We start from the raw sequence: 27,721 nt of genomic DNA on the forward strand, positions 1-27,721 counted from the left end.
TCTTTTTTATTCTTTTTTCTTATATCTCCCTTGATTATGCTTTTTCAAATAGCCTGTCTTCAAGCTCACCAATCGTTTCTCATACTGGATCAGTTCTGCTGTTGAGACTCTGATGCATTCTTCAGTGTGTCAGGTGATTTTTTCAGCTCCAGAATTTCTGCTTAATTTTTTTAAGAGATAGATTCTCACTCTGTTGCCCAGGCTGGAGTACAGTGGCATAATCATAGCTCACTGCAGTCTCCAGGTCCTGGGCTCAAGTAATCATCTCACTTTGGCCTTCCGAGTGGCTAGGACTACAGGCATGCACCACCACAACTGGCTAATATTTTTATTTTTTTGTAAAGACAGAGTCTCACTGTGTTGTTCAGGGTGGTCTTGAACTTCTGACCTCCCATCTCACTTTGCTTTGGGAGCAAAGTGTTGGGATTATAGGCAAGAGCCGCTGCGCCCAGCCTCTGCTTGATTTTTAGAAATTATTTTAATCTTTTTGTTAAAAGATTAGGATAGGATTCCTAATTTTTTCTCTGTGTTATCTTGAATTTCATTGAGCTCCCTCAAAACAGCTATTTTGAATTCTCTGTTACTCCAGGTTTGGTCACTGGGGCCTTATTTAGTTCATTTGGTGAGGTCATGTTTTCCTGGATAGTCTTGGTGCTGGTGGAGGTTCGTTGATGTCTGGGCGTGAAAGAGTTAGGTATTTATTGTAGTCTTCACAGTCTGGAGTTGTGTTTACCCGTTCTTGTGAAGGCTTCCCAAGTATTCAAAAGGAATTGAGTGTTGTGATCTAAATTTTTGGCCACTGCAGCTGTATCTGCATCAAGGGACACCCCAAGCCCAGTAATGCTGTGACTCAGAGGTATTGCCTTGGAGGTCTTGGGTAAGATCAAGAATTCACTGTATTACCAAGCAGAGCCTCTTGTTCTCTTCTCTTACTCTCCCTCATACAGCGGTGTCTCTCCATGCTAAGCTGCCTGGAATGAGGGGAAGGGTGACACAAGCACACCGTGGCCACCACCACTGGTATTGTTCTGGGTTAGATGTGAAGCCAGCACTACACTGGGTCTCTCCTAAGGCCCATGGTGACCACTGCCTGGCTGCTGCTGATATTCACTCAAGGTCTTCAGTCAGCAGGTGGCAAATCTAGCCAGGCACGTGTGCTTCTCTTTGGGGCGGCGGTGAGCTTCCCCTAGCTCAGGGCGGATCCAAGAATGCCATCCAGGAGCCAAGGCCTGGAGTCGGGAACCTTAGGAATCTATGTAGTGCTCTATTCTACTGTGGCTGAGCTGGCACCCAAGCCACAAGACAAAGTCCTTCCCACTCTTTCCCTTCCTTTCCTTATACAGAAGGAATTTCTCTCCAGGTCCACCACTGCCCCAGGCCCACAGCAAGTACTGCCTGGCTACTGCCAATGTTTATTCAAGGCCCAAGAGCTCTTCAGTCAGCTTGTGGTGCATGCTCTCAGGTCTAGGTCTCTCCTTTCAAGGCAGTGGGCCCCTCTCTGGCCCAGGGCAGGTCCAGAGATGTCGTCTAGGAGCTAAGGCCTGGAATCGAGGACCCCAGGAGCCTGCTTTGTACCCTACCCGACTATGGCCGAGCTGGTACCCAGCTGCAAGACAAAGTCCCGTTTTCTCTTCTGTCTTCTTTCCTCAAGCAGGAGGAGTCTCTCCTTGTGGCCACCACAGGTAAGAGTGCACTGGGTCACACCTGAAGCCAGCACAGCCCTGGGTCTCAACCAAGGTCCATGGCAAATACTGTTTAGGTGCTGCTCATGTTTATTCAAGGCCCAAGGGCCCTTTAGTCAGCAGGCGATGAATCCTTCCAGGACTGGGTCCTTCCCTTCAAGGCAGTGTGTTCTATTCTGACCCAGGATCTGTTGTATCTAGAAATGTCATGCGGGAGCTAGAGGCCTAGAATGGGGGCCTCAAGACTCTGCCTGGTGCCCTGTTCTACAATAGTTGAGCTGATATCAAATTGCAAGACAAAGTCCTCTGTATTCGCCCCTCTCCTCTCCTCTCCTCAAGTGCAAGGATGCAGTCTCTCCCAGAGCTGCAAACTGTGCTGCATGGGGTTGGGGGAGGGGTGATGCAAGCATTCCTTTGGCTATCCCAGCTGTCTCACTAGGTCACTTGCACCCCAAGTCCATTGGCTCTGATCCCAGCATAGCACCAGTAGTTGCTCAGGAATTAACAATCCTTGTGGCTTTTCAAATTTCTTAAGGATCCTAGAGCACTTTAGCATGCAGTGATGGGGCTAGCCAGAACTCAGGTAATAACCTCTAATAACCTCCGGGATGGATGATTCCTCTCTGACTAGGGCTGGTCTAAATGCTCTGTGGGCACTGGCAGAATTCTGCCCTGTGTTGGCTTTCTGCTGTGACAGCACTGAGTTCCAATGCAAAGTCCCATAATTACTATGATGTCTCTCCCCCAAGCACACGGATTCTGTCTGTGCCATGAGGCCACTGCCAGGAGGCTGGGGGTGGAGTGGTGTCAGCAATTCAAGACTGTCTTTTCTACCTTCTTGGGTGCATCTTTACTTAATATGATGTTAAAACTGGGTACTGTGATCACTCATCTGATTTTTGGTTCTTATGAAGATGATTTCCTGTGTGGATAGTTGTTTTTTGTTTGCGTTTTGCAACAGGGTCTTGCTCCATTGCCAAGCAGGCTGGAGTGCAGTTGTGTGATCACGGCTCACTGCAGCAAACTCTCAGGCTCAGGGGATCCTCCTGCCTCAGCCTTCTGACTGAGGCTAGGACTCCCGACTGGGACTACAGGCATGCGCCACCATACTCAGCTGTTTTTTTTATTTTTTTGTGGCAGGGGGAGTGGTTTTGCCCTGTTGCCCAGGCCCACCTCAGCCTTCCAAAATGCTGAGATTGCAGGAATGAGCCACCATGCCCAGCCTGGATAGTTGTTCAATTTGATGTTCTTGCCAGGGGAATAATCACTGGAGGGGGTGTGTTTGGCCATTTTGCTCTACCTCCTCCTCTAAAAGTTCTTTCCTTTTTTTTTTTTTTTGAGACAGTCTTACTCTGTCACCTAGGCTGGAGTGCAATGGCGCCATCTCAGCTCACTGTAACCTCTGCCTCCCGGGTTCAAGGGATTCTCCTACCTCAGCCTCCTGAGTAGCTGGGATTACAGGCTTGTGCCACCACGTCCAGCTAATTTTTGTATTTTTAGTAGAGACGAAGTTTCACCATGCTGGCCAGAGCTGAGTCTCGAACTCCTGACCTCAAGTGATCCACCTGCCTCGGCCTCCCAAAGTGCTGGGATTACAGGCATGAGCCACGGTGCCTGGACAGTTATTTTCTTATATCAAGCAAAAGTTAAAGGTTATGTTCACTACAAATAATTTTAAGAAATTAAAATTTTTGGTCAGGCACGGTGGCTTATGCTTGTAATCCCTGCACTTTGGGAGGCCGAGGTGGGTGGATCATGAGCTCAGGAGTTCGAGACTAGCCCGACCAACATGGTGAAACCCCGTCTCCACTAAAAATACAAAAATGAGCCGGGCATGGTGGCGCACGCCTGTAATCCCAGCTACTCAGGAGGCTGAGGCAGGAGAATCTCTTGAACCCAGGAAGCAGAGGTTGCAGTGAGCAGAGATAGTGCCACTGCACTCCAGCCTGGGCAACAGAGTGAGACTCTGTCTCAAAAAAAAAAAAAATTAAAAATTTTTAATTGTTTTTCATGTGCGGAAAAAAAATTGGAATATTTAAATTTTTGATTATATTGCTATTATATATTTATATAAGTTGATCATTTGCATATTTGATTTGAGACATTATAATATATACATAAATAAAACTAAAAGTTAGCAAATATAGTTGTGAAGTTAAATATTGATATCTTTTTAAAATGTTAATTTAACTTTTAACTTAAAAATTATTTAGGGTTTCTTAACCCAGTAATGAATAAAAAGAGCATGCTTTATACATATTCTTTTTCAAATGTTAAAGCACATATATACATATAGTACGTTAACATATATATTTGTGGTATTAAAATTTCATGGAGAGAGGGCAGTTAGGAAAAAAGTATCTTAAAAGCCTACTTGGGGTGATTATAAAGAGTTGAGAAACAGAAACATTGTGTAGGGGGTCTCTCTTGGTAGGAGAATTTGGGATGGCAAAATGTCGATTGGATGGAAATGACCCTACTGGTTGAAGGTATGCCAGCTTACACCTAGAGGATTCCATGGTATTTCCCTTCACTCATTTCTGTGGTGTTTTCTCTTATATTTTTGAGCATCTACTACTTACAAAGCTCTATGCTAGATATACTAGTAGGAGACAGGTTGGAAGTTAGGGTGACCCAGACAATACACACATGTAGAAGAAATAGTTTCTACTTTTACAGTTCTTTAGTCTAATTGGAAAGAGATGATAGAAACATGGAAAGTTCATTCATTTAGTAAGAACTAAATGTAAATTCAAGGTAAACATAATGTAATATTTGGCTTATTGCTAAAAATTTCAATTTACCTATAATATTCTATGTGTTTATTTTATAATGTCCTGTTTGTGTAGTGTTTTTAGCATTCTGTGGTACTTTGTATGTATAGTATATAATCATTGTCTAATATCACAGCTTTAGCTCTGAGGCCAGGATATGAAAGGAAATAATATAGGTTATTGTTTTGGGGGAATCTGGCTTCTGCCTCTTCGTGTGTTGTGTTGAGGGAAAATAATACTAGGATTGGGGAAACAGTCAAGGCTATAGAGTGTGTCTGGGAAACCTAGGACTGTAATTTCTGAATCCCAAGTTTGGCGGTCTCTTTTGCATTTCTGGAAATCTGGCAACCATTTACAGAGACAATGGAGTATACTTTCTTTTGGGTCTTTTAGAGCATGTCCATTGGCTATTGTAACTCAAAAGAGGGACTCAGCCTTGCAAATCACCTCACATCGTGGCCTTTTGGCTGCACCGTTTTATCAGCTGGGCTTTGAAGCTGATCGTTAAGAGGACTTCTGCATGCTTTAGGTGGTGTTTTGGCTTCTTTGTTCCTCCCATTGCCATTCACCTGTATTTTTATTTTATAGGTGTCTCTGCAAACAGACTCATGGGTGGTGCCATGCAGCTTACCTTCCGCAAGATGGCGTTTGACTATTACCCTTTCCACTGGGCAGGTTAGGAAAACTCTGAATGGGGCCAATTCTCGCATAGCCCAAAATATTGAGGGCAGATTCCTGGATTCATTCCTGACTGCTTAACAGGAGGTTGCCAGAGATTGCAGTGCATGCTCAGAGGGGTGTTGGAAATATCCCTCTTCAAGAGGACATCTGGAAACTTGCAGGTTCCACTATTGATTATTCTTTATCAGTAATGAGAGGAAGTGAGTAGGGGAGATATCTAGTGCCTGAGATACTGCTTTTGATTCTACTCTCAGCCCCTCACTTCCACTAGTGTTAGAGCCTCTCCAGTAGTCCATAGTCAAATATGGCAGCAGTCAACAGCTTGCCTTTAGGGAGCCTTTGGGAAAAATCACATATGGAATCCAGAAGAATGTGCAACCTATCGTTGGATAATTTTTCCTTATCCCAGAGATTTCTGCACTGTGGGTGAGAAATCAGATTCTGAACTATGACTATACTGACAGAAAGGAAAAATTGGAACATTCATCATGATCTTGGGCTAAAATCTTTTCACTTCTTCGTTGCACAGGTGATAGCTGCAAACATTGGGTACGCCACTGTGAGGCCATGGAGACCCGAGGCCAGTGGGCCCAGAAGCTGGTGATGGAATTTCAGAGCAAAATGGAGAAGTGGCATGAAGAGACGGGTCTGAAACCACCCTGGCACCTTGGAGTAGACTCTCCCTTTCGGAGAAAAGCAGGTGGGTTATGAGGAACTGGAAGACTCCAGTTGCTTAGCTTCTTGCCATTTATCTTTGAATAACAGTGGAGATAAAGCAAGAACTAGCTAATTATCCCAACTGTATGTAATGGAGAGACATCAGTGACTTTTCTTTACAGAGACCTCTTTGACCCCAGGGATAGCCACAGTGTTGATGTCATCATCTCTATTCAGTAGACTGTTGCCTTGGTCTTAAGAATAATATCATTTTTGAGTTCATCCAGGAGCTAGACAGTGTTAAGCTCTCTTTCCTACATATAACATTAATGATCTTAGGATTTTTACTTTCCTTATTCTATTAATAATGAGAGTTGAATGTATCTGATTCTTTTTCCCACCTTATTTTTATTTAGATTCTCTTTCCAGTCCTCGAAAGAACCCTCTTGAGAGAAGCCCCTCTCAGGGCAGACAGGTTGCCTTTCGGCCTCCAGCATGGAACCGCTTACGCTCTAGCTGCATGGTGGTACGGGTGGATGACCTGGACATCCACCAGGTGAGGACATGGGGAAACATGGTTGGAAAGAGGTGGAGCAGTTTACCTGGAAGGCAGCTGGAACAGTATGAGCAAAGTTTTGGAATTTGGGGACTATTTACCTCACTTGTGGGAAGATTAATAGTTTGGTCTGTTTCTTTCTGAGCATGGCTGGTGAGATCAGGACTTGGGAATTCCCCCAGTTTTACTGTGAATGCTCTACTTTGAACCTCCCGCTGAAAAAACTAACTCGCGAATAGTGCGAGGCAGGTGTGAGAACGCCTGGAATATGTGTGAAAGACACTTTGTTCCCTGTGACAGACTTCGGAGGGATGGTAGAGGCTTTATGCTTCCTAAGCGGAAATGGAGGGCTGCTCTAAGTTTGATTGTTGATACTAACAGTAAGTTGTGATTGTTTAGGTTTCCACCGCTGGACAGCCAAGTAAAAAGCCATCTACACTCCTTTCCTGCAGTCGGAAACTTCACAACCTCCCTACCCAGGTCTCTGCCATTCATATTGAGTTCACAGAGTATTACTTCCCAGATAATCAGGAGCTTCCAGGTAAGCATCTAGGCTGGCTATTTTTCTGTCTAGCTCATGCTTTTCCCATTTGTCAGCCTTGGGGCCACTACTTATATTTTTATTTGTTGTTAGGAGTTTTCAGTGTTTGAGTTAATGTAGCACACTTTTGTTAAACACTCTGCCCTGTATAAATGTGTACCTTTGCTCTGTTCATAATATAGTTAATATTAGGTAGTAAGAGCCTAGCTATTGCTTTTTACAGGATGTTTCTTTTCTTCCCTCTGCTTTCCAGTTCCTTGTCCTAATCTCTACATTCAGTTAAATGGTCTGACATTTACTATGGATCCTGTCAGTTTGCTCTGGGGAAACCTCTTTTGCCTGGATTTATACCGCAGCTTGGAGCAGTTCAAAGCTATCTACAAGCTGGAAGATTCAAGTCAGAAAGATGAACACTTGGACATCCGACTAGATGCGTTCTGGTTGAAGGTGAGGGGAGAGTGTGACTTTTATCCCCTCTTGGTAGCCACAGCTGCATTTTTCCAATGTATATAATCCATGGTTTTGCTCTGTCCATTTTGTGGAAGTAAGAAAATAGTTTCACAGCCCAAATGATCTTTTACATGTGTATTAATAGTGGGATGCTGAGATACTCAGATGACCATTCTGAATTGTGTTTCATTTTCTCTGTGAAGGTGAGCTTTCCACTGGAAAAGAGAGAGCGGGCAGAGTTGCATCGTCCCCAGGCCCTTGTCTTCTCTGCGTCAGGCATGATTGCCACCAATACACGTCATGCCCCACATTGTAGTTGTTCAGACCTCCAGAGTCTCTTCCGGGGTTTTGCTGCTGCTGAGTTCTTTCATTCCAATTATGATCACTTTCCTAAGGTTCCAGGTGGCTTTAGCCTTCTGCACATGCTTTTTTTGCATCATGCCTTTCAGATGGATTCCTGCCTGCCTCAGCCTAATACCCTCCCTCCCCAGAGACCTAAGGCTTCCCGGGATCTCTGGTCTGTCCACTTTACCCAGATCTCCTTGGACTTTGAGGGAACAGAAAACTTCAAAGGCCATACCTTGAATTTTGTAGCCCCCTTCCCCCTGTCCATTTGGGCCTGCCTACCCCTCCGCTGGCAGCAAGCCCAGGCACGGAAGCTCCTTTTGGCCTCAGAGGGGAGGCTGAAACCATCAGCCAGTTTTGGAAATCCGGTCCAGTCTGAGGCTCTTGCCCCTGACTCTATGTCCCATCAGCGGTCAAAGACTGAACATGACTTGAAAAGCTTATCAGGACTTACAGAAGTCATGGAAATTCTGAAAGAAGGCAGTAGTGGTATGGACAACAAAGGGCCTCTGACAGAGCTGGAGGATGTAGCAGATGTTCATATGCTTGTACATTCCCCAGCCCATGTCCGCGTGAGGCTTGACCACTACCAGTACTTGGCTCTGCTTCGCCTGAAGGATGTGCTGCAGAGGCTTCAGGAGCAGCTGACTAAGGATACAGAGTCAGTGACTGGGTCTCCCCTGCAGAACCAGACAGCTTGCATTGGAGTTCTCTTTCCCAGTGCTGAGGTGGCTCTGCTTATGCATCCTGCCCCCGGTGCTGTTGATGCTGACTCTGCAGGCTCAGATAGCACTAGCCTCGTAGATTCAGAGCTATCTCCTTCAGAGGATCGGGAACTGAAGTCTGATGCCTCATCAGACCAGGGCCCAGCAAGCCCTGAGAAGGTCTTGGAGGAAAGTAGCATTGACAATCAGGATGTATCCCAGGAGAGGCCACATAGCAATGGAGAACTGCAGGACTCAGGTCCACTTGCCCAGCAGCTGGCAGGGAAGGGCCATGAGGCAGTAGAGTCCCTACAGGCTAAGAAACTTAGCAGAACCCAAGCCTCCAGCTCACCAGCTGCATTGAAGCCCCCAGCTGGCAGGGAAACTGCTGTGAATGGACAGGGTGAGCTCATCCCCTTGAAGAACATTGAGGGAGAATTGTCAAGTGCTATTCACATGACCAAGGATGCCACCAAGGAGGCTCTACACGCCACCATGGACCTCACCAAGGAAGCTGTGTCCCTGACTAAGGATGCCTTCAGTTTGGGCAGAGATCGAATGACCTCCACCATGCACAAGATGTTGTCCCTGCCCCCAGCCAAGTAAGTGGTTTTGTACCTCCTTCACTCATCCCATCTCCTTCTCCTAGTTCTGATCATTGGGTTTAAGGCCTCTTACTGTGTGCATTTCTAGATTGGGAAGTACCATAGAGTCCAGGAGAATGCATAGAATGGCCTATTTAATGGGCAGTTTTCAAGCCAGTATTTATTGCTTCTTAGAATCAGATTATCTCCTTTTTCACTGATTCACTATTTTTTCCCCTCAAGACAGGCCTTACTGTGTTAGCCAGGCTGGTCTTGAACTGCTGGGCTCCGCAATCCTCCTGCCTTGGCTTCCTGAGTAGCTGGGATTATAGACACCTGCCACTGTACCCAGCTTGCTTCACTATTATTGATACAAATATGCTATATCAGAATAATAATAATGGCATATATATAATATTATTTTCAGTGGGATTTCATGTAATTTTTTTGTTTGATTTGATCCCCACAGCAGCCTGGTAAGGTGGCCTCAGACATTTGTATCCCCAGTTTATAGCTGGGAAAACTGAGGCTTTAGAGAGGATGAGCTCATAGATATCCCATATCTTGTAAATAGAAAAGCTGTGGCTTTGGACTTGTTTTTTCTGGTACCTTATCAGTGTCTGTCAGAGTAACAGAGAAGGAAGAATTTCATCCATTCAACAAATATCTTGTGAGCCCTTTCTGTGTGCTGGGCTCTGTGTTAAGCACTGGAGATAGAGTAGGGAGTAAACAGGAAAACACAGAAATGCACAGTGAGACGAGTGGAAAAGTATGGATTTTCCCATGGGTGTCTTGTGGTTTTAGGAAAGATAGAGTCTAAGGGAAGTCTTTCCTGGAACACTTTGTGGTTTAGAGACCATGGTATGAAAACAGTGCATTTAGAGCTTTTGTCTAAGTGAATTATCTTAAGTGGGTCTCTAATGCCTGTGGGTGAGCTAGTACCTGCTAGGACAGACAGCAAGGAGGAAGGAGAATAAAACTTCAAGGGTTGAGTTGTATAATACTAGCCAACATTTACTGAGTGCCTTCTTTGCCTGATAAGACACAGTCCTAAGTACTTATAATATTGGTCCACTGGATTTTTATAATAGCCCTATAAGGCAAGTATTAATATCACTCCCCATCTCACAGATGAGGAAACTGAGGCTCAGAGAGGTAAGAAACTGGCACAAGATCACACAACTTGTGAGTGGTGGGGCAAGGATTAAAAGCCTGGACTCCTAATCACCCAATGTGCTGCCTTTTCTAAATGGAGACAAGTAAGGGAGATGGAAAAAGAGCAGAGGTGAAAAAGAGAAAAGAAAGGTGTGTGAAATGAGCCCTTTTAAAATATCAACAGTGGCTTCCTAACTGCCCAAGCCCGTGGCCTTTCCTCAGTCCCCCTTCTCCTGGACTCCTCTGTGGTAGTTAACATTTCTGATCAGTTCATTCTGAATGTTTGTAACCCCACCCAGTTACTCTCAATTCTCTGAAGGAGTCTTCTTTTTCCTTGGCTGCTCTCTTCTTCCTTTTAACCTATAGGTGTAAATACTCCACAGGGCTAGGCTGTCCATATTCTGATCACTTTTGTCATACTTTTAATTTTTAATTTTTTTTTGAGACAGGTCTCATTCTGTTGCCCAGTGGTGCGATGTCTGCTCACTGCAGCCTCGACCTCCCAGGTTCAAGTGATCCTCCTGCCTCAGCCTCCTGGGTAGCTGGGACCACAGGCATGCGCCACCACGCCCAGCTAATTTTTGTATTTTTGGTAGAGATGGGGTTTGCCATGTTGCCCAGGCTAGTCTCAAACTCTTGGGCTCAAGCGATTGACCCACCTTGGCCTCCCAAAATGCTGGGATTATAGGTGTGAGCCACTGCGCCTGGCCTATAATTTTAATTTTTTAAATTATAAAAATGGTTTGTGTTTATCGTGTTGACAATGTAGGAAATAAGAGAGTAAAGAAGAAAATATAAAAATCACTTGTAACAATCCGCAGATAACCACTGTTTACATTTGGGTGTATTTTCTTCCAATCTTTGTATGTCTGCATTCATGTGTACACTTGTGGATGGTTATGCATATAATATCCACAAATAGTTTTTACAACAATAGGATTATATTATTTCTACAATGTTACATGCTGCTTTATTCACTCAATGTTTTATTATGATATTTTCCCATTCATTAGGCATATGAATACATGATTTTTATTTATTTTTATTTTTGGAGATGTGGTTTCACCATGTTGCACAGGCTGGTCTTGAACTCTTGGGTGCAAGCGACTCTCCCACCTTGGCTTCCCAAAGCGCTAGGGTTATAAGCATAAGCCACTTCCCCTGGCTGAATACATGATTTTTAATTGCTCCATTATATTCTAGTAAATTGATATATCATAATTTATTGATCCATTCCTCTATCTGGGGAGTCATTTAAAAAAATGTTTCCCATTTTTCTCAGGTAGAACCAATGCTGTATGAAATGTCCTTATTTTTGTGAACTTTAATCTTTGGAATATTTTACATATCTAAATCTTTCTTTAGAATAAAAACCAAAAAGTAGCTGGGTGCGGTGGCTCACGCTTGTAATCCCAGCACTTTGGGGGGCCAAGGCAGGCGGATCACGAGGCCAGGAGATCGAGACCATCCTGGCTAACACAGTGAAACCCCGTCTCTACTAAAAATACAAAAAATTAGCTGGGTGTGGTGGCACGTGCCTGTAGTCCAGCTACTCGGGAGGCTGAGGCAGGAGAATGGCTTGAACCCGGGAGGCGGAGCTTGCAGTGAGCCGAGATCACGCCACTGCACTCCAGCCTGGGTGACAGAGCGAGACTCTGTCTCAAAAGAAATAAATAAGTAATAAAATAAAATAAAAACCAAAAAGTGAAATTATTAGGTCAAATGCTACAAACATTTTTAAAGTTGTTGATGCATTTGCCAAACTAACAGGTTTGTAACAGTCTGTGCTTTTTAATGGTTTCTCTCTCAGAATCCCCTGCAGGGTTTGTTAAAACATAGTGGCAGCTGGGCGCGGTGGCTCACGCCTGTAATCCCAGCATTTTGGAAGCCTGAGGCAGGCAGATCATGAGGTCAGGAGATGGAGACCATGCTGGCTAACACGGTGAAACCCTGTCTCTACTAAAAATATAAAAAATTAGCTGAGTGTGGTGGCATGCACCTGTAGTCCCAGCTACTCTGGAGGCTGAGGCAGGAGAATTGCTTGAACCCAGGAGGTGGAGGTTGCAGTGAGCCGAGATCATGCCACTGCACTCCAGCCTGGGCAATAGAGTGAGACTCCATCTCAAAAAAAAAAAAACCAAAAACATAGTTTGCTGAGCCCTATTTCTCATTCATGGAATGAGATGGGGCCTGATAATTTGCTTTTTTTTGTTTTTGAGACGGAGTCTCACTCTGTCGCCCAGGCTGGAGTGCAGTGGTGCAATCTCAGCTCACTGTAACTTCCGCCTCCTGGGTTCAAGCAATTCTCCTGCCTCAGCCTCCCGAGTAGCTGGGACTACAGGCGTGTGCCACCACACTCAGCTAATTTTTGTATTTTCAGTAGAGACGGGGTTACACCATGTTGGCCAGGCTGGTCTCAATCTCTTGACCTCAGGTGATCTGCCCACCTTGGCCTCCCAAAATGCTGGGATTACAGGCGTGAGCCACCTCATTGGGCCCAAGAATTTGCATTTCTAACACATTCCCCGTTGATTCTGATGCTCCTGCCAGGACCACACTTTGGGGAACACTGCTCTAGGGAACATCAGTTTTCCCTGTCTGTTCCCACATGAAGACTTTTTAGTGTATAAAAAGTATGGTTGATTTCTATATAGGTGGTATTTTATTTTATTTTATTTTATTTTATGAGACATCCATTACTCACTATAGTCTTTTCCTCTCCAGCTTGTTTGAAAAAGTCAGGCCAAACGTCCTAAACCATAGGTATAATCTTGTTATTTCCCTACTCCAAAACCTTTACGCTTTTCCCTCATACCCCCTGAATTTAATTTGAACTTCTTAAGTGTGGCATAATCAATTATTATGATACAGCCATATAGCAATTTATAGTTTTCAAAGCATTTTAATAAATACTTTTTTATTCAAGGTTTTCTATAATTTGGCTGCCACTCTTGTGGTAAAGTGAAAAATCACTTAGTGTGAAGTTAGGAGACTTGAGTCTTTTATTTTTGAGACAGAGTCTCACCGTGTCACCCACACTGGAGTGCAGTGGTGTGATCTCGGCTCACTGCTGCCTCAACCTCCCAGGCTCAGGTGATCCTCTCATCTCAGCCCCCAGTAGCTGGACTACAGGCACGCACCATGATGCCTGGCTAATCTTTGTATTTTTTGTAGAGACCAGGTTTTGCCATGTTGCCCAGGCTGGTCTCGAACTCCTGGATTCAAGCCATCTGCCTGCCTTGGCCTCCCAAAGTGCTGGGAATATAGGCGTGAGTCCCTGCACCCAGCCTGAGTTTTTCTTAATTCTACCTTTAACTGTGACCTTGGGACAGTTTCTTCATCTGTAAAATGGGAGGGTGGTATTTAAAGGTCCTTAAAGGTTTCTTTTCACTGTGTTAATGCCTTTTTAACTTTATCTTCCATTGCTCTCCCTGACAAAACCTATGCTTCAGCTGGGCAGAGCTATTATTCTTACCAGTCTCTTTTTGTTTCTGGCTCTATGCCTTTGTTTATGCCATTTCTTGCCTATAGAATACCCTCTTCTCACTTTCACAGTCCTTCAAGGACCACCTCAAATGTTATCTCTTACCACAAAGCCACTCTTGATCCTCTTCTCCTTGTCCTTTTTCCTCTTTGATGTTGTCTAGAACTGGGGATGTCTTACTCATCAATTTATCCATCTTCCACTCCTGCCTAGTGCCTAGTATGGTGCCTTACATACAGAAGCAACTAAATACTTATGGAATGAATGCAGGTGGCTTCAGGTGCCATTCATCAGCACCAGAGCAGTAGGTAGCTGGTCTCTTCTGAGTCTGGGATGACCTTGAATAACCTTGACATTTAATGTTGATATGAGAGCGCTGTCTATGCAGTTAGCGATGTTGGAATAAAAAGATTCAGAAAGGCCAGTGATTGAAAAATGACTTGATCTCTTTACAGCCAGTAATAGGTAATGTCAAAGTTGTATGTTCCTAATATTGGGAACTTCATCCAGTTGTCTGAGCTGAAAGGGGTGGGCATTGTAAGTGGATGGGAACAAACATGTCTCCAAAGCCACATTTGTGGTTTTTTTTTTTTTTTTTTTAAACAGGGAGCCCATGGCCAAGACAGATGAGGGGGTGGCAGCCCCAGTGAGTGGAGGTGCTGCACGACTCCGATTTTTCTCCATGAAGAGGACAGTATCTCAACAGTCATTTGATGGTGTCTCATTGGATAGCAGTGGCCCTGAAGACCGGATTTCAGTGGACAGTGATGGCAGTGATAGCTTTGTGATGCTCTTGGAGTCTGGTATGTGGGAGCAGAGCCAGGCAAAGTTGCAGAAGTCCAGAAAGGGTTCTCTCTGCTGCCTGTATCAGTCTGGCAGGGCTAAAGAGGAGCTGAGAGATGATAATATAGACATTTTCTTAACCAAGACAAAAAAAGAAAGAGAAATTTTAGTGGACTTGTGGGTTTGGTTTTAATTCCACGTTTCTAGGTTATTGGTTAATAACTGACTATATCACAGAAAGAGATTCAAACCAAAGGAGAAAGCACTAGTCTTACAGCCTTATAGCTAAGTCAGGATTAGTTTCATGGTTGGTATCAGTGGTATGAGTGTGCTTATCATCTTTTTTTTTTTTTGGCCTCTGTTGTCACTGGAAAATAGGAGCTTTTTATCTGTTAATAAAATGAGAAACTTTTAGGAATTACCTCTGTATGTTATACTGGTTCTTTCAGTTTATTGAAATAGAAACTTAGGAAATGATCCCTTAAGAGTATCTAGGCTGGGCACGGTGGCTCACGCCTGTAATCCCAGCACTTTCGGAGGCCGAGGCGGGTGGATCACTTGAGGTCAGGAGTTGGAGACTAGCCTGGCCAATATGGTAAAACCCCGTCTCTACTAAAAATAGAAAAATTAGCTGGGCTTAGTGGCAGGTGCGTGTAATCTCAACTACTCGGGAGGCTGAGGCAGGAGAATTGTTTGAACCGGTAGAGGTACAGGAGGTAGAGGGTGCAGTGAGCTGAGATTGCGCCACTGCACTCCAGCCTGGGTGACAGCGAGACTCCGTCTCAAAAAAAAGAGGGAATGTCCTATTTATTTATTTATTTTATATTGACAAATTATAATTGTATCTATGTGGTATTAATACTAAGCGATCCTATGATATATACACACATACAGTGTGGGATTTTTGAGCCAAACTAATTAACATCTCCGTCACCTCAAATACTTACCATTTATTTCTCCTGTTTAACTGAAACATTACACTTTCACTAACATTTCCTCCTATCCCCTCCCATTTCCCTTTTCAGCCTCTGTTAAGCACCATCTTGCTCTCTGCTTTTATGAGTACAGTTGTTTTACATTCCATGTATAAGTGAGCACATACTATTTTTGTCTTTCAGTGCCTGGCTTATCTCATTTAGCATATTGTCTGTCCTCCAGATTCATCTACGTTATCACAAATGACAGGATTTCCCTCTCATAAGGCTGAATAGTATTCCATTGTGTGTTTGTACCACATTTTCTTTATCCGTTCATTGGTTGATGAACACATAAGTTGATCCCACAACTTGGCTATTGTGAATAATGTTGTAGTAAACGCAGGAGTGGAGATAGTTCTTTGATATACTTTTTTTCATATTCCTTGGATATCTACCCAGAAGTGGATATGGTAACTCCATTTTTAGCTTTGAGGACCCTTCATACTGTTTTCCATAATGCCCATATTAATTTACATTTCCACCAACAGGGTGCTAGGGTTTCCTTTTCTCTACATCCTTGCCAACACTTGTTATCTTTAATCTTTTTGAGAATAGCCATTCTGACAGGAGTGAGTTAATATTTCACTGTGGTTTTAAGAGAATGCGCTGTTTCTTAAGCTGGGTGGCGTGTACCATGTTTGTTTTGTTATTATTTTTAACTTCTTATGGAAGATTTCATGTCTATGTACAAAAGTAGACAGAATCAAATAATGAACCCTCATACACCCATTACCTAGCTTTGAAATTAAGAACTCATGGCAGGCCCGGTGCAGTGGCTCATGCCTGTAATCCCAGCATTTTGGGAGGCCAACGTGGGTGGATCACTTAAGGTGAAACCTAATTCTCCAATTTAAATTAAAGTTCTGAAAAATCTCCTGGGGTTCTTATATATTCACCTTAGACAGCAATTAAACTTGTGACTGGATTTCTGCCTTGGGAAGCATCCAGTCTAAAAGGAAAGAGAAGGCTGGCACGGTGCCTCACGCATGTAACCCCAGCACTTTGGGAGGCCCAGACGGGTGGATCAGGAGTTTGAGACCAGCCTGGCCAACATGGTGAAACTCTGTCTCTATTAAAAATACAAAAATTAGCCAGGGATGGTGGCGTGCGCCTGTAATCCCAGCTACTCAGAAGGCTGAGGTGGGAGAATTGCTTGAACCCAGGAGGTGGAGGTTGTAGTGAGCCGAGATCACGCCATTGCACTCCCCTGGGCGACAGAGCAAGACTATTCCATCTCAAAAAAAAAAGAAAAAAAAAAGAACTCATGGCCATTTTTGTTTCATAAACACTACTGCCCACTTTCCTTCATCTCATATTATTTTGAAGCAAATCCCAAACATATCCTTTTGTCCATAAATATTTTCAATTATGCATTGCTAGAAAATACAGACTTAAATTTTTTTAAATTGTGGTAAAATACATATGAAATTTGCCATCCTAACCGGTTTTAAGTGGATAGTTCAGTGACATTAAGTACATTCTGATTGTTGTACAATCATTACTACTGTCTATCTCCAGGATGTTTTTCTTCTTGCGAAACAGAAACTCTGTACTCATTAAACAGTAACTCCTCATTTCCCCTCCCCTCAGTCCCTGACAACCATGATTCTACTTTCTTTTTATAAATTTGACTACTTTAGGTACCTCATATAAGTGGAATCATGCAGTATTTGTCCTTTTATCACTGGCTTATTCCACTTGGTATATCCTCAAGATTCTTCTATTTTGTAGCGTGTGTCAGAATTTCTTTCCTTTTTAAGGCTGAATAGTGTTCCATTGTATTTATATACCACATTGCTTATCCTTGCATCCATGGAAGGACACTTGGGTTGCTTCTGTTTACAGACTTTTAAAAATGGGATCAAATGTCATTACACTTTAAAAAATTAACAGTAATTCCTTAAATTCATCAAATATCTAGTTAGTCCTCAAATTTCTAGTTGTCTCATGAATGTCATAAATATTTTCTTTTATTTTTACAGTTGTCATTGTTTGTAGAGGTTGGATTTGAACAGAATATTTTGACTTTTGAACTCATTTGTCCTCTTTTTCATGCAGAGTCTGGTCCAGAATCTGTTCCACCAGGATCTCTTTCAAATGTCTCAGATAATGCTGGTGTTCAAGGGAGCCCTCTTGTGAATAACTATGGCCAGGGGTCACCAGCAGCCAACAGTTCAGTTTCACCCAGTGGAGAAGACCTCATCTTTCATCCGGTCAGCAGCTCTACTTCTCTGCAGAGGGTAGGCTGGGCTGAGAGCTTGGGACTTAAAACTAAGAGAATCTCCTTTGATAGGTCTCAGTTCTGGTCCTGAAGGTGAATGAGGTGTCTTTTGGGATTGAGGTACGTGGTGAGGACCTGACTGTGGCCCTGCAAGCAGAGGAACTGACCCTCCAGCAGCTGGGCACCGTGGGACTCTGGCAGTTCCTGCGTGGACAGTGCCCAGGTAAGGATGGTAGTCATTCCACGACAGATAGTGGGACTTATCTAGGACAGCCATAGATTAACTTGTACTTGTCACTGTGCTCTAAGGGCAGCCACTCTACTAGTGCCAAGTTCTTTCCAGCAGCCATTGGGGGAGGAAAAACTCCATTGAAACCTTTTTTTGCAAGGAGCCTCTCAGAGCTGTTTCTGGGGCTTTGCATTCACTGTGCGAGTCTCCAACTTCACTTCCAGGTACTCCTGGAGCTTATATGAGGACAGTGTCCACTTCATTTGTATGTCTCTTAATATAAAACTATCTGATCAGGGAACTTCTGTCATTCAGATTCAGTCCTTTGATGTGAATTTTCATTTATAAAAGATGACAGGAAAAATCTGGGCTTATGTTACATACTTCATTTAAAAATTATTGGCTGGGCACGGGGCTCATGCCTGTAATCCCAGCACTTTGGGAGGCTGACGTGGGTGGATCACCTGAGGTCAGGAGTTTGAGACCAGCCTGGCCAACATGGTAAAACGCTGTCTCTACTAAAATATAAAAATTAGCTGGGCGTGGTGGCAGGTGCCTGTAATCCCAGCTACTTGGGAGGCTGAGGCAGGAGAATTGCTTGAACCCAGGAGGTGGAGGTTGCAGTGAGCTGAGATCGTGCCATTGCACTCCAGCCTGGGTGACAAGAGTGAAACTCTGTCTCAAAAAATATATATTTTTAGGCTAAGCATGGTGGCTCATGGCAGTAATCCCAGCACGCTGGGAAGCTGAGGTGGGAAACCAGCCTGAACAACATAGCAAGACCTCAGCTCTACAAAAAATACAGGCTGGGTGTGGTGGCTCACGCCTGTAATCCTAGCACTTTGGGAGGCTGAGGCGGGTGGATCACTTAAGGTCGGGAATTTGAAACCACCCTGGCCAACATGGTGAAACCCCGTCTCTACTAAAATACAAAAAAATTAGCTGGGCGTGGTGGCAGGCACCTGTAATCCCAGCTACTTGGGAGGCTGAGGCAGGAGAACTGCTTGAACCGGGGAGGCGGAGGTTGCAGTGAGCCGAGCCAAGATCGCGCCCCTGCACTCCAGCCCGGGTGACAGAGCGAGACTCTGTTTTAAAAAAAAAAAAAGAAAATTAGCTCGGTGTGGCGGTGCGTGCCTATAGTTCTAGCTGCTTGGGAGGCTGAGGTGAGTGGATCATGTGAGTCTAGGAGTTTGAGACTACAATGAGCTATAATTGCACCACTGCACTCCAGCCTGGGCAACAGAGCAAGACCCTGTCTCTTAAAAAAAATTAAAATATTGAGTAGATACTGAAGAACACTTACAAAATATATGTAAGGCATAAAATAATAACAATACAATGAACCCATGTACCCACCACCTAGTTTGTTTTATTGTTTTTTAATTTTTTTTTTTGAGATACAGTCTTGCTCTGTTGCCCAGGCTGGAGTGCAGTGGCACGAATTCGACACACTGCAACCTTCGCCTCCTTCAAGCAATTCTCCTGGCTCAGCCTCCCGAGTAGCTGGGAATACAGGCATGCACGACCACACCCAACTTATTTTTGTATTTTTAGTAGAGATGGGGTTTCACCATGTTGACCAGGCTGGTCTCAAACTCCTGGCCTCAAGTGATCTGTCCATCTCAGCCTCCCAAAGTGCTGGAATTACAGGCCTGAGCCACCATGCCTGGCCCCACCACCTAGTTTAATTAATACAACAGTACCATTACCTTTTAAGTCTCTGGGAGTCCCTCTCCTGAACCTCCTTCTGTCCTTCACCTGTCATAGGTAATCACTATCCTGAATTTGTATTCATTGTTATCTTGCTTTACTTTATAATTTGTACACGTTTATATTAATGTATTATTTAGCTTTTTTCACATTTTTCTAAATGGAATAATAGATTGTACTATATTTGTGATTTGCTTCTTTCAAGTAACATGATATTCTTTAAATTCATCTAGGTTGTTGAATTAGCTATAATTCGTTCATTTTTCATTACTATGTAATGTTCTTGTATACATACACCACTTTTTTTTTTTTTTTCTTTTTTTGAGACAGAGTCTTGCTGGGTTGCCCAGGCTGGAGTGCAGTGGTTGCAATCTCAGCCCACTGCAACCTCCGCCTCCCGGGTTCAAGTGATTCTCGTGCCTCAGCCTCCTCAGTAGCCAGGACTACAGGCGCCTGCCACCACGCCTGACTAATTTTTTTAATATTTTTAGACAGGGTTTCACCATGTTGCTCAGGATGATCTTGAACTCCTGAACTCAAGTGATCCACCCGCCTCAGCCTCCCAAAGTCTTTGGATTACAGGCATGAGCCACTGTGCACGGCACTTTTTGCTTTTTGAAAACAGCTTTATTGAAGTATAATTTGCATAACACAAAATTCACTCATTTTAAGTGTACAATTTTATAATTGTGTAACCATCACCACAACCCAATTTTAGAACATTTCCATCACCCCCAAAATATCCCTGTACCCATTATCCTGTTTACTTCTTTATTCTATTCTGGACAGACATTTGGGTTGTTTCTAGTTTTTGTTTGTTTGTTTTTCCAATTTCAGATAGGGTTGCTGTGAACATCCTTGTACATGTCTCTTGGAATATATGTTTGAGAGTTTCCCTGGGGTTGTGTTTCTGACAGTATAATTTCTAGATCATTAGGGTAGGCACAACTTCACCTTTACTAGATAATACCAAATTGTTATGCAAAATGTTTGTACCAATTTGCAGTTCCATAAATGTGTAAGTTGTTCCACAGGATCCTTGGCTACACCTGAGATTGTTCTGTTTGGAGTTTTGGAGAGATTAGCATAGATCCTGCTTTGTTTTATGAGTGACAGATGAGAAAACCAAGACTTAAGAGAAAGGAGGAGACATTCAATTTTAGTAGAGTTTGGGAGTCCTATGTTTTAAGAGCTTTTCCTTGGCCATTAGCCCACTGTCTCACATTCATAACAAGGCCAGTCCTTAATCTCTCTTCCACCTTGCAAGGCATTATAGCGAAGTATCTAAGCCCATGGACTTGGCAGTCAGACTGCCTGGGTTCAGAGCCTCTCCTTGCTACTTACTAATTATGTAATTTTGGGCAAGTTATTCTCTGTGACTTAGTTCAGTCAGATGAGAATGATGATATTCCTTTGACATAGGGTTATTATGAATATTGGTATATAAAGTGCTTAGAAGACTTCCTGGCCGTTAATTAGTTGTCTTCCTTGTCTTTCTTCACAAAGGTACATGCTTTCAGGAATCCTCAACTTTGAAGACTGGCCACATCAGGCCAGCTGTGGGCCTTCGCTTTGAGGTGGGGCCTGGAGCAGCTGTTCATTCCCCCCTGGCCTCACAAAATGGCTTCCTACATTTATTGCTTCATGGCTGTGACCTCGAGCTGCTCACTTCGGTGCTCAGTGGCCTGGGGCCCTTCTTGGAGGATGAGGAGATCCCGGTGGTAGTCCCCATGCAGATTGAGCTTCTGAACTCCAGCATCACCCTAAAGGTGTGAGGAACCTTTGGTTTTTGCCAATGTAAGGGCACACTGGTTTTTGCCCTGGACTTTGTCAAGCAAGGAAGCAGTGATACCTGTTAACCTCTTCCCTTTTCACTGTAACATATGGTGAGGATCAAGTGAGGAAATATTAATACATATTTGCATTCTCTGTCAGTGTTACAGTGGTATATAAATGTGTGTTGCTGTCAGAAAAGCCAGGGTTGAGGTGAGGAGACCTTGTCTGTAACCCTAACCCTGTCTTTGGCATGCAGCATTACCATGTGCAAGCCATCAGGTTATCTGATTCTCAGTTTCACCATCTCTAGATGGGAGAATCTGCTATGCCTCTTATACCTTCCAAGAATGTATGGACAAACTGGCATAAAGCTGCTTCAAGCTGAATGATGGGAGCGTGGGTTGTGTTAAATTGCTCTGAGCTGGTGGGGGGCATCATGTGGTTTCTCTCTTTCCTGCAGGATGATATCCCCCCCATCTATCCAACATCTCCAGGCCCCATCCCCATCACTCTGGCCATGGAACATGTTGTGCTGAAGAGGAGTGATGACGGTGTGTTCCACATAGGCGGTGAGTCAGGCTTGTCAGCCTGTTGGTTTCTCTGCCTTTTCTCCTAAAAGTGAATAGGTGACACCTAGGAACTGTTTGGGAGTTGGCAGCAGTTTGTCACTTAGAAACTTTACTTGTTTTCTCTAGCTGCTGCTCAGGACAAACCATCAGGTGAAGTACTTAAAAGTGAGAAGAGACAGCCCCCAAAAGAACAGGTGTTTTTGGTGCCCACAGGAGAGGTTTTTGAACAGCAGGTGAGGACCTAACAGAACAGTACCTGCCTATAACCCTTGGGGGCTATACTTGCGAAACTGGTAAAACCTGGGGTTGGGGGGCAAAAAGGTTGCGTGTGCTGCCTGCATGTGGGTGTTTTGGGTTCCTGTCACCTAGCAGCGGCTTCTAGAAGTGCTGACTAGAGGATAAATGTCAGGAGCTGGAGATGAATGGTTGCTGAGGACGTACTGCACCTGCCAATGAACTATGAAGAGGGAATCAAGGTTTTAGAAAAGATATGGTTATCTTAATCATTGACCTAGCTTGTGGATTTTTCTCCTTGAACTCTTCCTCCCTGTTTCCTTTACTGGCAGTTATTGCAAGATGGTATTACCATATTTAACTGTTAACTATTTATTGTTCCTCAGGTGAAAGAACTGCCTATCCTACAAAAAGAACTTATAGAAACTAAACAAGCATTGGCCAATGCCAACAAGGATAAAGAAAAACTTCTTCAGGAGATTAGGAAATATAACCCCTTCTTTGAGCTCTGAAACCAGTGGCTCAGCCATCTGTGCCAAGGAGAGAGGCTATCACCAGCAATAGCACCACCTAGGACAGAGGGCACTGTCCAGTGCTGAATAAGTCACTACGGATGCCAGAGGGACTGGGGAGCACTCACTTCACTTGTGTGGGTGTGCTTTCCACTAGCTGTTCTTACTTGGACTGAGGACAAGGGCAAAGCATGACTGTATCCCAGGAAACTGGGGCTTGCCCTGCGTGTGGCACAAGCATCATGTCTTGCCTGTATAAAGCCTTTTGGCCCTCTGTGTACTAGGTGGAATCTTCTCAACACTGTAGGGCCATTTCACCTCATGGTTTCATGGCAGGGACATTTGCTTCCTTCACAAGCCTGTGTGAACAAGCAAAAGTACCCACCTCCTCGGTCACCCACAGAGCCACCAAAGATTCCATGTCCCAGAGCTTCCCATAGCAGACCTGAAAAGTCCATGACCTGAGCTTTGGCCATGGCAGTGGAGTGGAACAGGAAATAGCCCAGCAGAGGAGTGTGGGGGAAGGGGGCAGGAGAGGCACAAGAATAAGGGAGACCTGGACTCTGCCTTTTTGGGAAAAGGAACCAAGCTCATAGCAATTTGGCTGATAACACAATCAGATTTTTCCAGGTTAAGCTTCCTTTCTGTTATACTTTCATCATTGTGATGCTGTGGTAGAAAGTAAACAACAGTAGTAGCTCAGTCATTTAATCTTTCCCCTCCATAATACAACTTACTTGAAATTTAAATCAAGAAAAAATTTCTGACTCTGAGCTAGGTTGGTGGCATGATATGTTAGGGGTCAGTGGGGGAGCTTGCTTCTGAGCCCCCTGTTGTCCGCCTGGAGTCCTGCTTGTCTTTCCCAGCTGTGCTGAGTGGCTCTTCTGTCTCCCTGGGGTCCCTGGCCCATCTGCTTTCCCAGTTCTGTGACCTTACCAGTTCTCTCCTCAGCCCTTGGTGGTTTGGGAGCTGAAAATGTGTTTTAAACTTTTACATAAACAACTCAACCTGTTGCCTCTCACTTCCCTCCATCACTGTGGCTTTTTAAAATCATGTATTTTGACTCAAGTAAAAAAAACACAAAAATCCCTCATCCCAGCTAGGTTTTGCCCCCTGCCCTATAAAAGAGCTATTTCCCCCTTTCTTTCCTTTGAATTCTTCTCCAACACTATCCCTTCATTCATACTGCCCTGTGATACACTTGAAGCTGTGTTGATTGGACAGACGTTCATCAGCTAACTTACCTTTACTTGGCAAGATGGTAAAATAGTAATTTAGTGATGTTACTGAAGTCTCGACCATTCACCTTTCCATACTGAAGGAAAGGTGAAAAGGTTTCTTCTGTGGGAAATTATGCTTGACTTGCATACTCTAGTTTGATGAGGATAAAAAGAAACATGTAATTGCAGTGGTGTTTACAACTAATTGATCACAACCAATCATAGATTTCTTTGTTCCTTCTCCACTCTCAACACTTCATTTGACTAGAAAAAAAAAATGTATTCAGCAAGGAACAGGACCCAATTTGTTCAGACTTCTGTTAAGTTTCTTTACTAAGGCAATTTTTGAAACACCAGTTACTATGGGATGGTGGGAATTTTTCATGCTTAAGAAATAGAGACTTAGGAACAAAGAAACATCTTTCTGGAGAAAATGCTAATGGGAAGTTACCTAAGGCTTGATGCTTGGTTCAACCTTATTTAAAATTTTTATAAATGACCTGAAAGTAGGATTTTACAGTGAAATCAAATGTCACTACTTCCAGGCAGTGAAAGGTAGTCTAGAAGAGGTTTAAAAAACACAAAACTGGTCGGGCACAGCGGCTCACGCCTGTAATCCCAGCACTTTGGGAGGCCGAGGCGGGGAGATCACGAGTTCAGGAGATCGAGACCATCCTGGCCAACATGGTGAAACTCTGTCTCCACTAAAAATACAAAAATTAGCTGGGTGTGGTGGCGGGTTCCTGTAGTTCCAGCTACTCGGGAGGCTGAAGCAGGAGAATCGCTTGAACCCGGGAGGCAGAGGTTGCAGTGAGCTGAGATTGTGCCATTGCACTCCAGCCTGGCAACAGAGTGAGACTCCGTCTCAGAACAAACAAACAAACACAAAACCACAGAAGGGTTACTAATAAGCAGGGCTGAGAATACTCAGAAAACTGACAGGTGAGGTTCAACATAATATAAGGAAATGTATTTACGGAAGAATTATCAACTGATATGCCTGAACACTGTTAGAACTCAGGAAAGAAACAAGCATTGCTGAGGGGGAGGAGAGATCAACGTGCTGCTGTGGCCAAAAGCCTAATTGCCCTGTGGGCATCATCAGGAAGGGCTTTTGGAGATAACAGAGAACAGCGCTTTATACAAAACCATGGATATGTCTTGATCGGATTTATCTGTGTTTCTAGTGACCTTATTTACAAGATATATGATAAAGGGAGGAAAGGTCCAGAGAACAGCCAAAATTATCAGGAGATGGAGGTATATCCATATGAGGACACATCTTTAAAATATAGACTCTATCCTACAAAGATGAAAGCAGAGGGGAATTAGATCAAATATCCAATCAAGAGCAAGGACCCGGTCCTGTACTACTAGCTCTAGGGCTCTATCTCATAGCCTTAGTAAAGAAAGCACTTCTCATAGCAAATCAGAAATGTAAGGAGCTCATTGTCTAAGAAGGGATGCCACCAGAAACTATACATGGGTGCAGGTTTATGAGGAATCCTTGCATGACAGCCTTCTACAAGGAATTATAGAGAAGTAGGACTACTTGGTAATATACAACTGAGAGGGTAACTGTGTCCCTCGACAAACTACTCCTTAGTGCCTATTTCAAAGGCAGAATGTTGATCTGAATGGATCACTGGTCTTAAGTATGGCATCTCTAATGTTCTTGAAGGGGGAGGAAGGAGATCTGGTAGCTGGAAAATATAATTATTCCACCTTAGGCTCACCTGAATTGGTTTAAAATCATATTCTGATTCTCTTCTCATCCCTTCCTCCCCTCACCCACCATATACCTCTGGCATCCCTCCATGCAAAGAAAATGTCGAATAGGCATTTCTTGGTATACTTTACCTACACTTGTGCTTGTGGGGTGGGAGTAAAAACATATCCAGTAAGTACCAAGGCTAACCTCCTAATGGCTGGAGCTCAGTTAGGTCTCTGGGCTCTCTAAAGGAGTCCAGAGCTCTTGTCCATGTGACAAATGGAGCCTTAGAATTTCTGGCTTTCCTTATGTGGCAGCTTTGGCCATTGTGTCTTGAAATTCTCCCTCAGGAAATGTGATAGGGGATATTATCCCATGGGATTTTAGTAAAAATCAGCTTGCCTAATTTCATATTCCTGTTCATAATGAAGAAATGTGAAGTGGTGGTAGTCCTCAGGATTAAGTGTAAAGGAAAATATGCAAGGAAAAAGTAGCAGTGTCAGCCCTTTTGGACTGCTTATGATTTCTGCCTTAGAGCTACAAGACTTGGAACAAGAAATAACAATACCTCAAGAAAATGTCTGGAGAGATAGCACCACTGTCCCTCAAAGACTTCAGCCACTGCACATTACCGATTCAGCTGTGAAGCATTTACAACTGTATTATCTGTGATTGTCTACATTTCCTGTTTACATGCATGTGCTGGGGATATGCTTTAGTGTGTATGGACTAGAGTTTAAATCCTGTCTTTAACTGGGCTGCAAGGATGGCTCTCAATCCCAAATTCTGTTTTCAACTCACTGGAATAATTAATCTAGTGTTCCTGATATAAAACAGGTGGGTTCTAGTCACATGATGGCTGCTCTTTACCATATATTCCATCTGACCCTCATCTTGCCACGGGCCTCAACCTTTATGTCCACTTTTTATGGTTCTGAAAGGAATGGCTCCCGTGTGTGGAATATACAAGGTATAAACACCACCCCTCACATACTCCTGTAACTTAAATGCTTCCATTTAACTCACTTAGATTACTTTCCCCTTAGTGGTAAACGGGTTGGGGGATGGGTGGTAGTGGAAAGAAGGTAGTTTGAAATATTGCCATAGTAATATGGGAACTTTTTATTCCAGACCTTTACCCTAGCTTTTTTTGCTCTCAATATTTGCCTAAACTTCTAAAATCAGTTATAGTAAAATCATAAAACTATGGAAACAACTTTGGTACACAAGTTAGTTCAATGACATCTTGTTATTTGAGAACAGTAAAAGGTATGTCATTGCCTCATGATTTATCATAGTCATTACTAAGGGTTTCAGAGAGAATCTGGTGTGAAGCACTATCCTTTCAGACACTAAGGCCTTTACCTAGTTGCTCCCCTACCTTCTGTCAGAATAGGATTATTCCCATGCACCTCTAGGTAGGTATAGGTAGTAGCTATTGAACGGAGATTATTTTCCCCATGGCACAAGGGGAAACACTCTTGGATAACCTTTAACAATGAGGCTTTGCTAAGTGGCCAGACTTGGGATTTGATCTTCCTCACTTGTTATTTATTAAGTTTAAGCCTTATTCAGTATCTCTAATTGCAATAGATATAGTTCCTGTGACTTCTAAAAAATTCCTGTTAGAGCTGAGAAAGTATCTTTTTTGTCAGTTTATTAATTTTTGGTCAAGATTTAGCCTGAGTCTTAAAGCATTTATTTGTGGAATGCCCCACTGAAGTGTCTTCTCCATTGGCTAAGTACATGTTTAAAGCCATGGGTTTTAATGTAAGATAATTTTAGTATCCAATTCTGTTTCCCCCACTGAGGGTGCTAAAGAGAATTAGAATCTTTACTAAGACATGCTCAGGAAAGCTTCACAAGAGAACAGCTTCAAAATCCTTCTCCCTATGACACTGAATGGTAGTGAGGAAAGAATTCTTGGGGATGCCAATTACATACAGTAGCCTTATTACTGCTAATCACTGTCAATAAAAGGTCACTTCATTCACCTCTATTTGAGGAAAACAATGAGAATGTATCTGATGAACTAGAATCCTTGTCAGTATTGGGAAATTTTAATGTTGCAATATCTAGTCAAACTTTGAGTGTACTGGTTCTGTGAACCACCTGAAAAAACAAATTAAATGTATTAAACCATAATGATTGTTGTATATCTGTTGA

At 43.4% G+C, this 27,721-nt stretch overlaps 1 protein-coding gene across 4 annotated transcripts in view; it reads left to right on the plus strand.

The window, feature by feature from the left end:
* The window catches only part of BLTP3A (bridge-like lipid transfer protein family member 3A), a 93,308-nt gene extending 65,608 nt beyond the window's left edge, over positions 1–27,700 (plus strand). For all 4 annotated transcript variants that reach the window (XM_063666143.1, XM_054490955.2, XM_054490953.2 and 1 more), the window contains 13 exons: positions 5,045–5,131; positions 5,667–5,837; positions 6,211–6,350; positions 6,750–6,891; positions 7,145–7,338; positions 7,545–8,992; positions 14,220–14,416; positions 17,432–17,586; positions 17,667–17,817; positions 21,040–21,302; positions 21,770–21,878; positions 22,005–22,111; positions 22,499–27,700. In XM_063666143.1, the coding sequence (XP_063522213.1) occupies positions 5,045–5,131; positions 5,667–5,837; positions 6,211–6,350; positions 6,750–6,891; positions 7,145–7,338; positions 7,545–8,992; positions 14,220–14,416; positions 17,432–17,586; positions 17,667–17,817; positions 21,040–21,302; positions 21,770–21,878; positions 22,005–22,111; positions 22,499–22,624 (3,290 nt within the window). In that variant the 3' untranslated portion in view covers positions 22,625–27,700. The remainder of the gene's footprint in view (positions 1–5,044; positions 5,132–5,666; positions 5,838–6,210; positions 6,351–6,749; positions 6,892–7,144; positions 7,339–7,544; positions 8,993–14,219; positions 14,417–17,431; positions 17,587–17,666; positions 17,818–21,039; positions 21,303–21,769; positions 21,879–22,004; positions 22,112–22,498) is intronic.
* Positions 27,701–27,721: the final 21 nt, after the last annotated feature.

The sequence above is a fragment of the Pongo pygmaeus genome, chromosome 5 (genome assembly GCF_028885625.2).
Source record: "Pongo pygmaeus isolate AG05252 chromosome 5, NHGRI_mPonPyg2-v2.0_pri, whole genome shotgun sequence".
Classification (NCBI taxonomy): domain Eukaryota; kingdom Metazoa; phylum Chordata; class Mammalia; order Primates; family Hominidae; genus Pongo; species Pongo pygmaeus.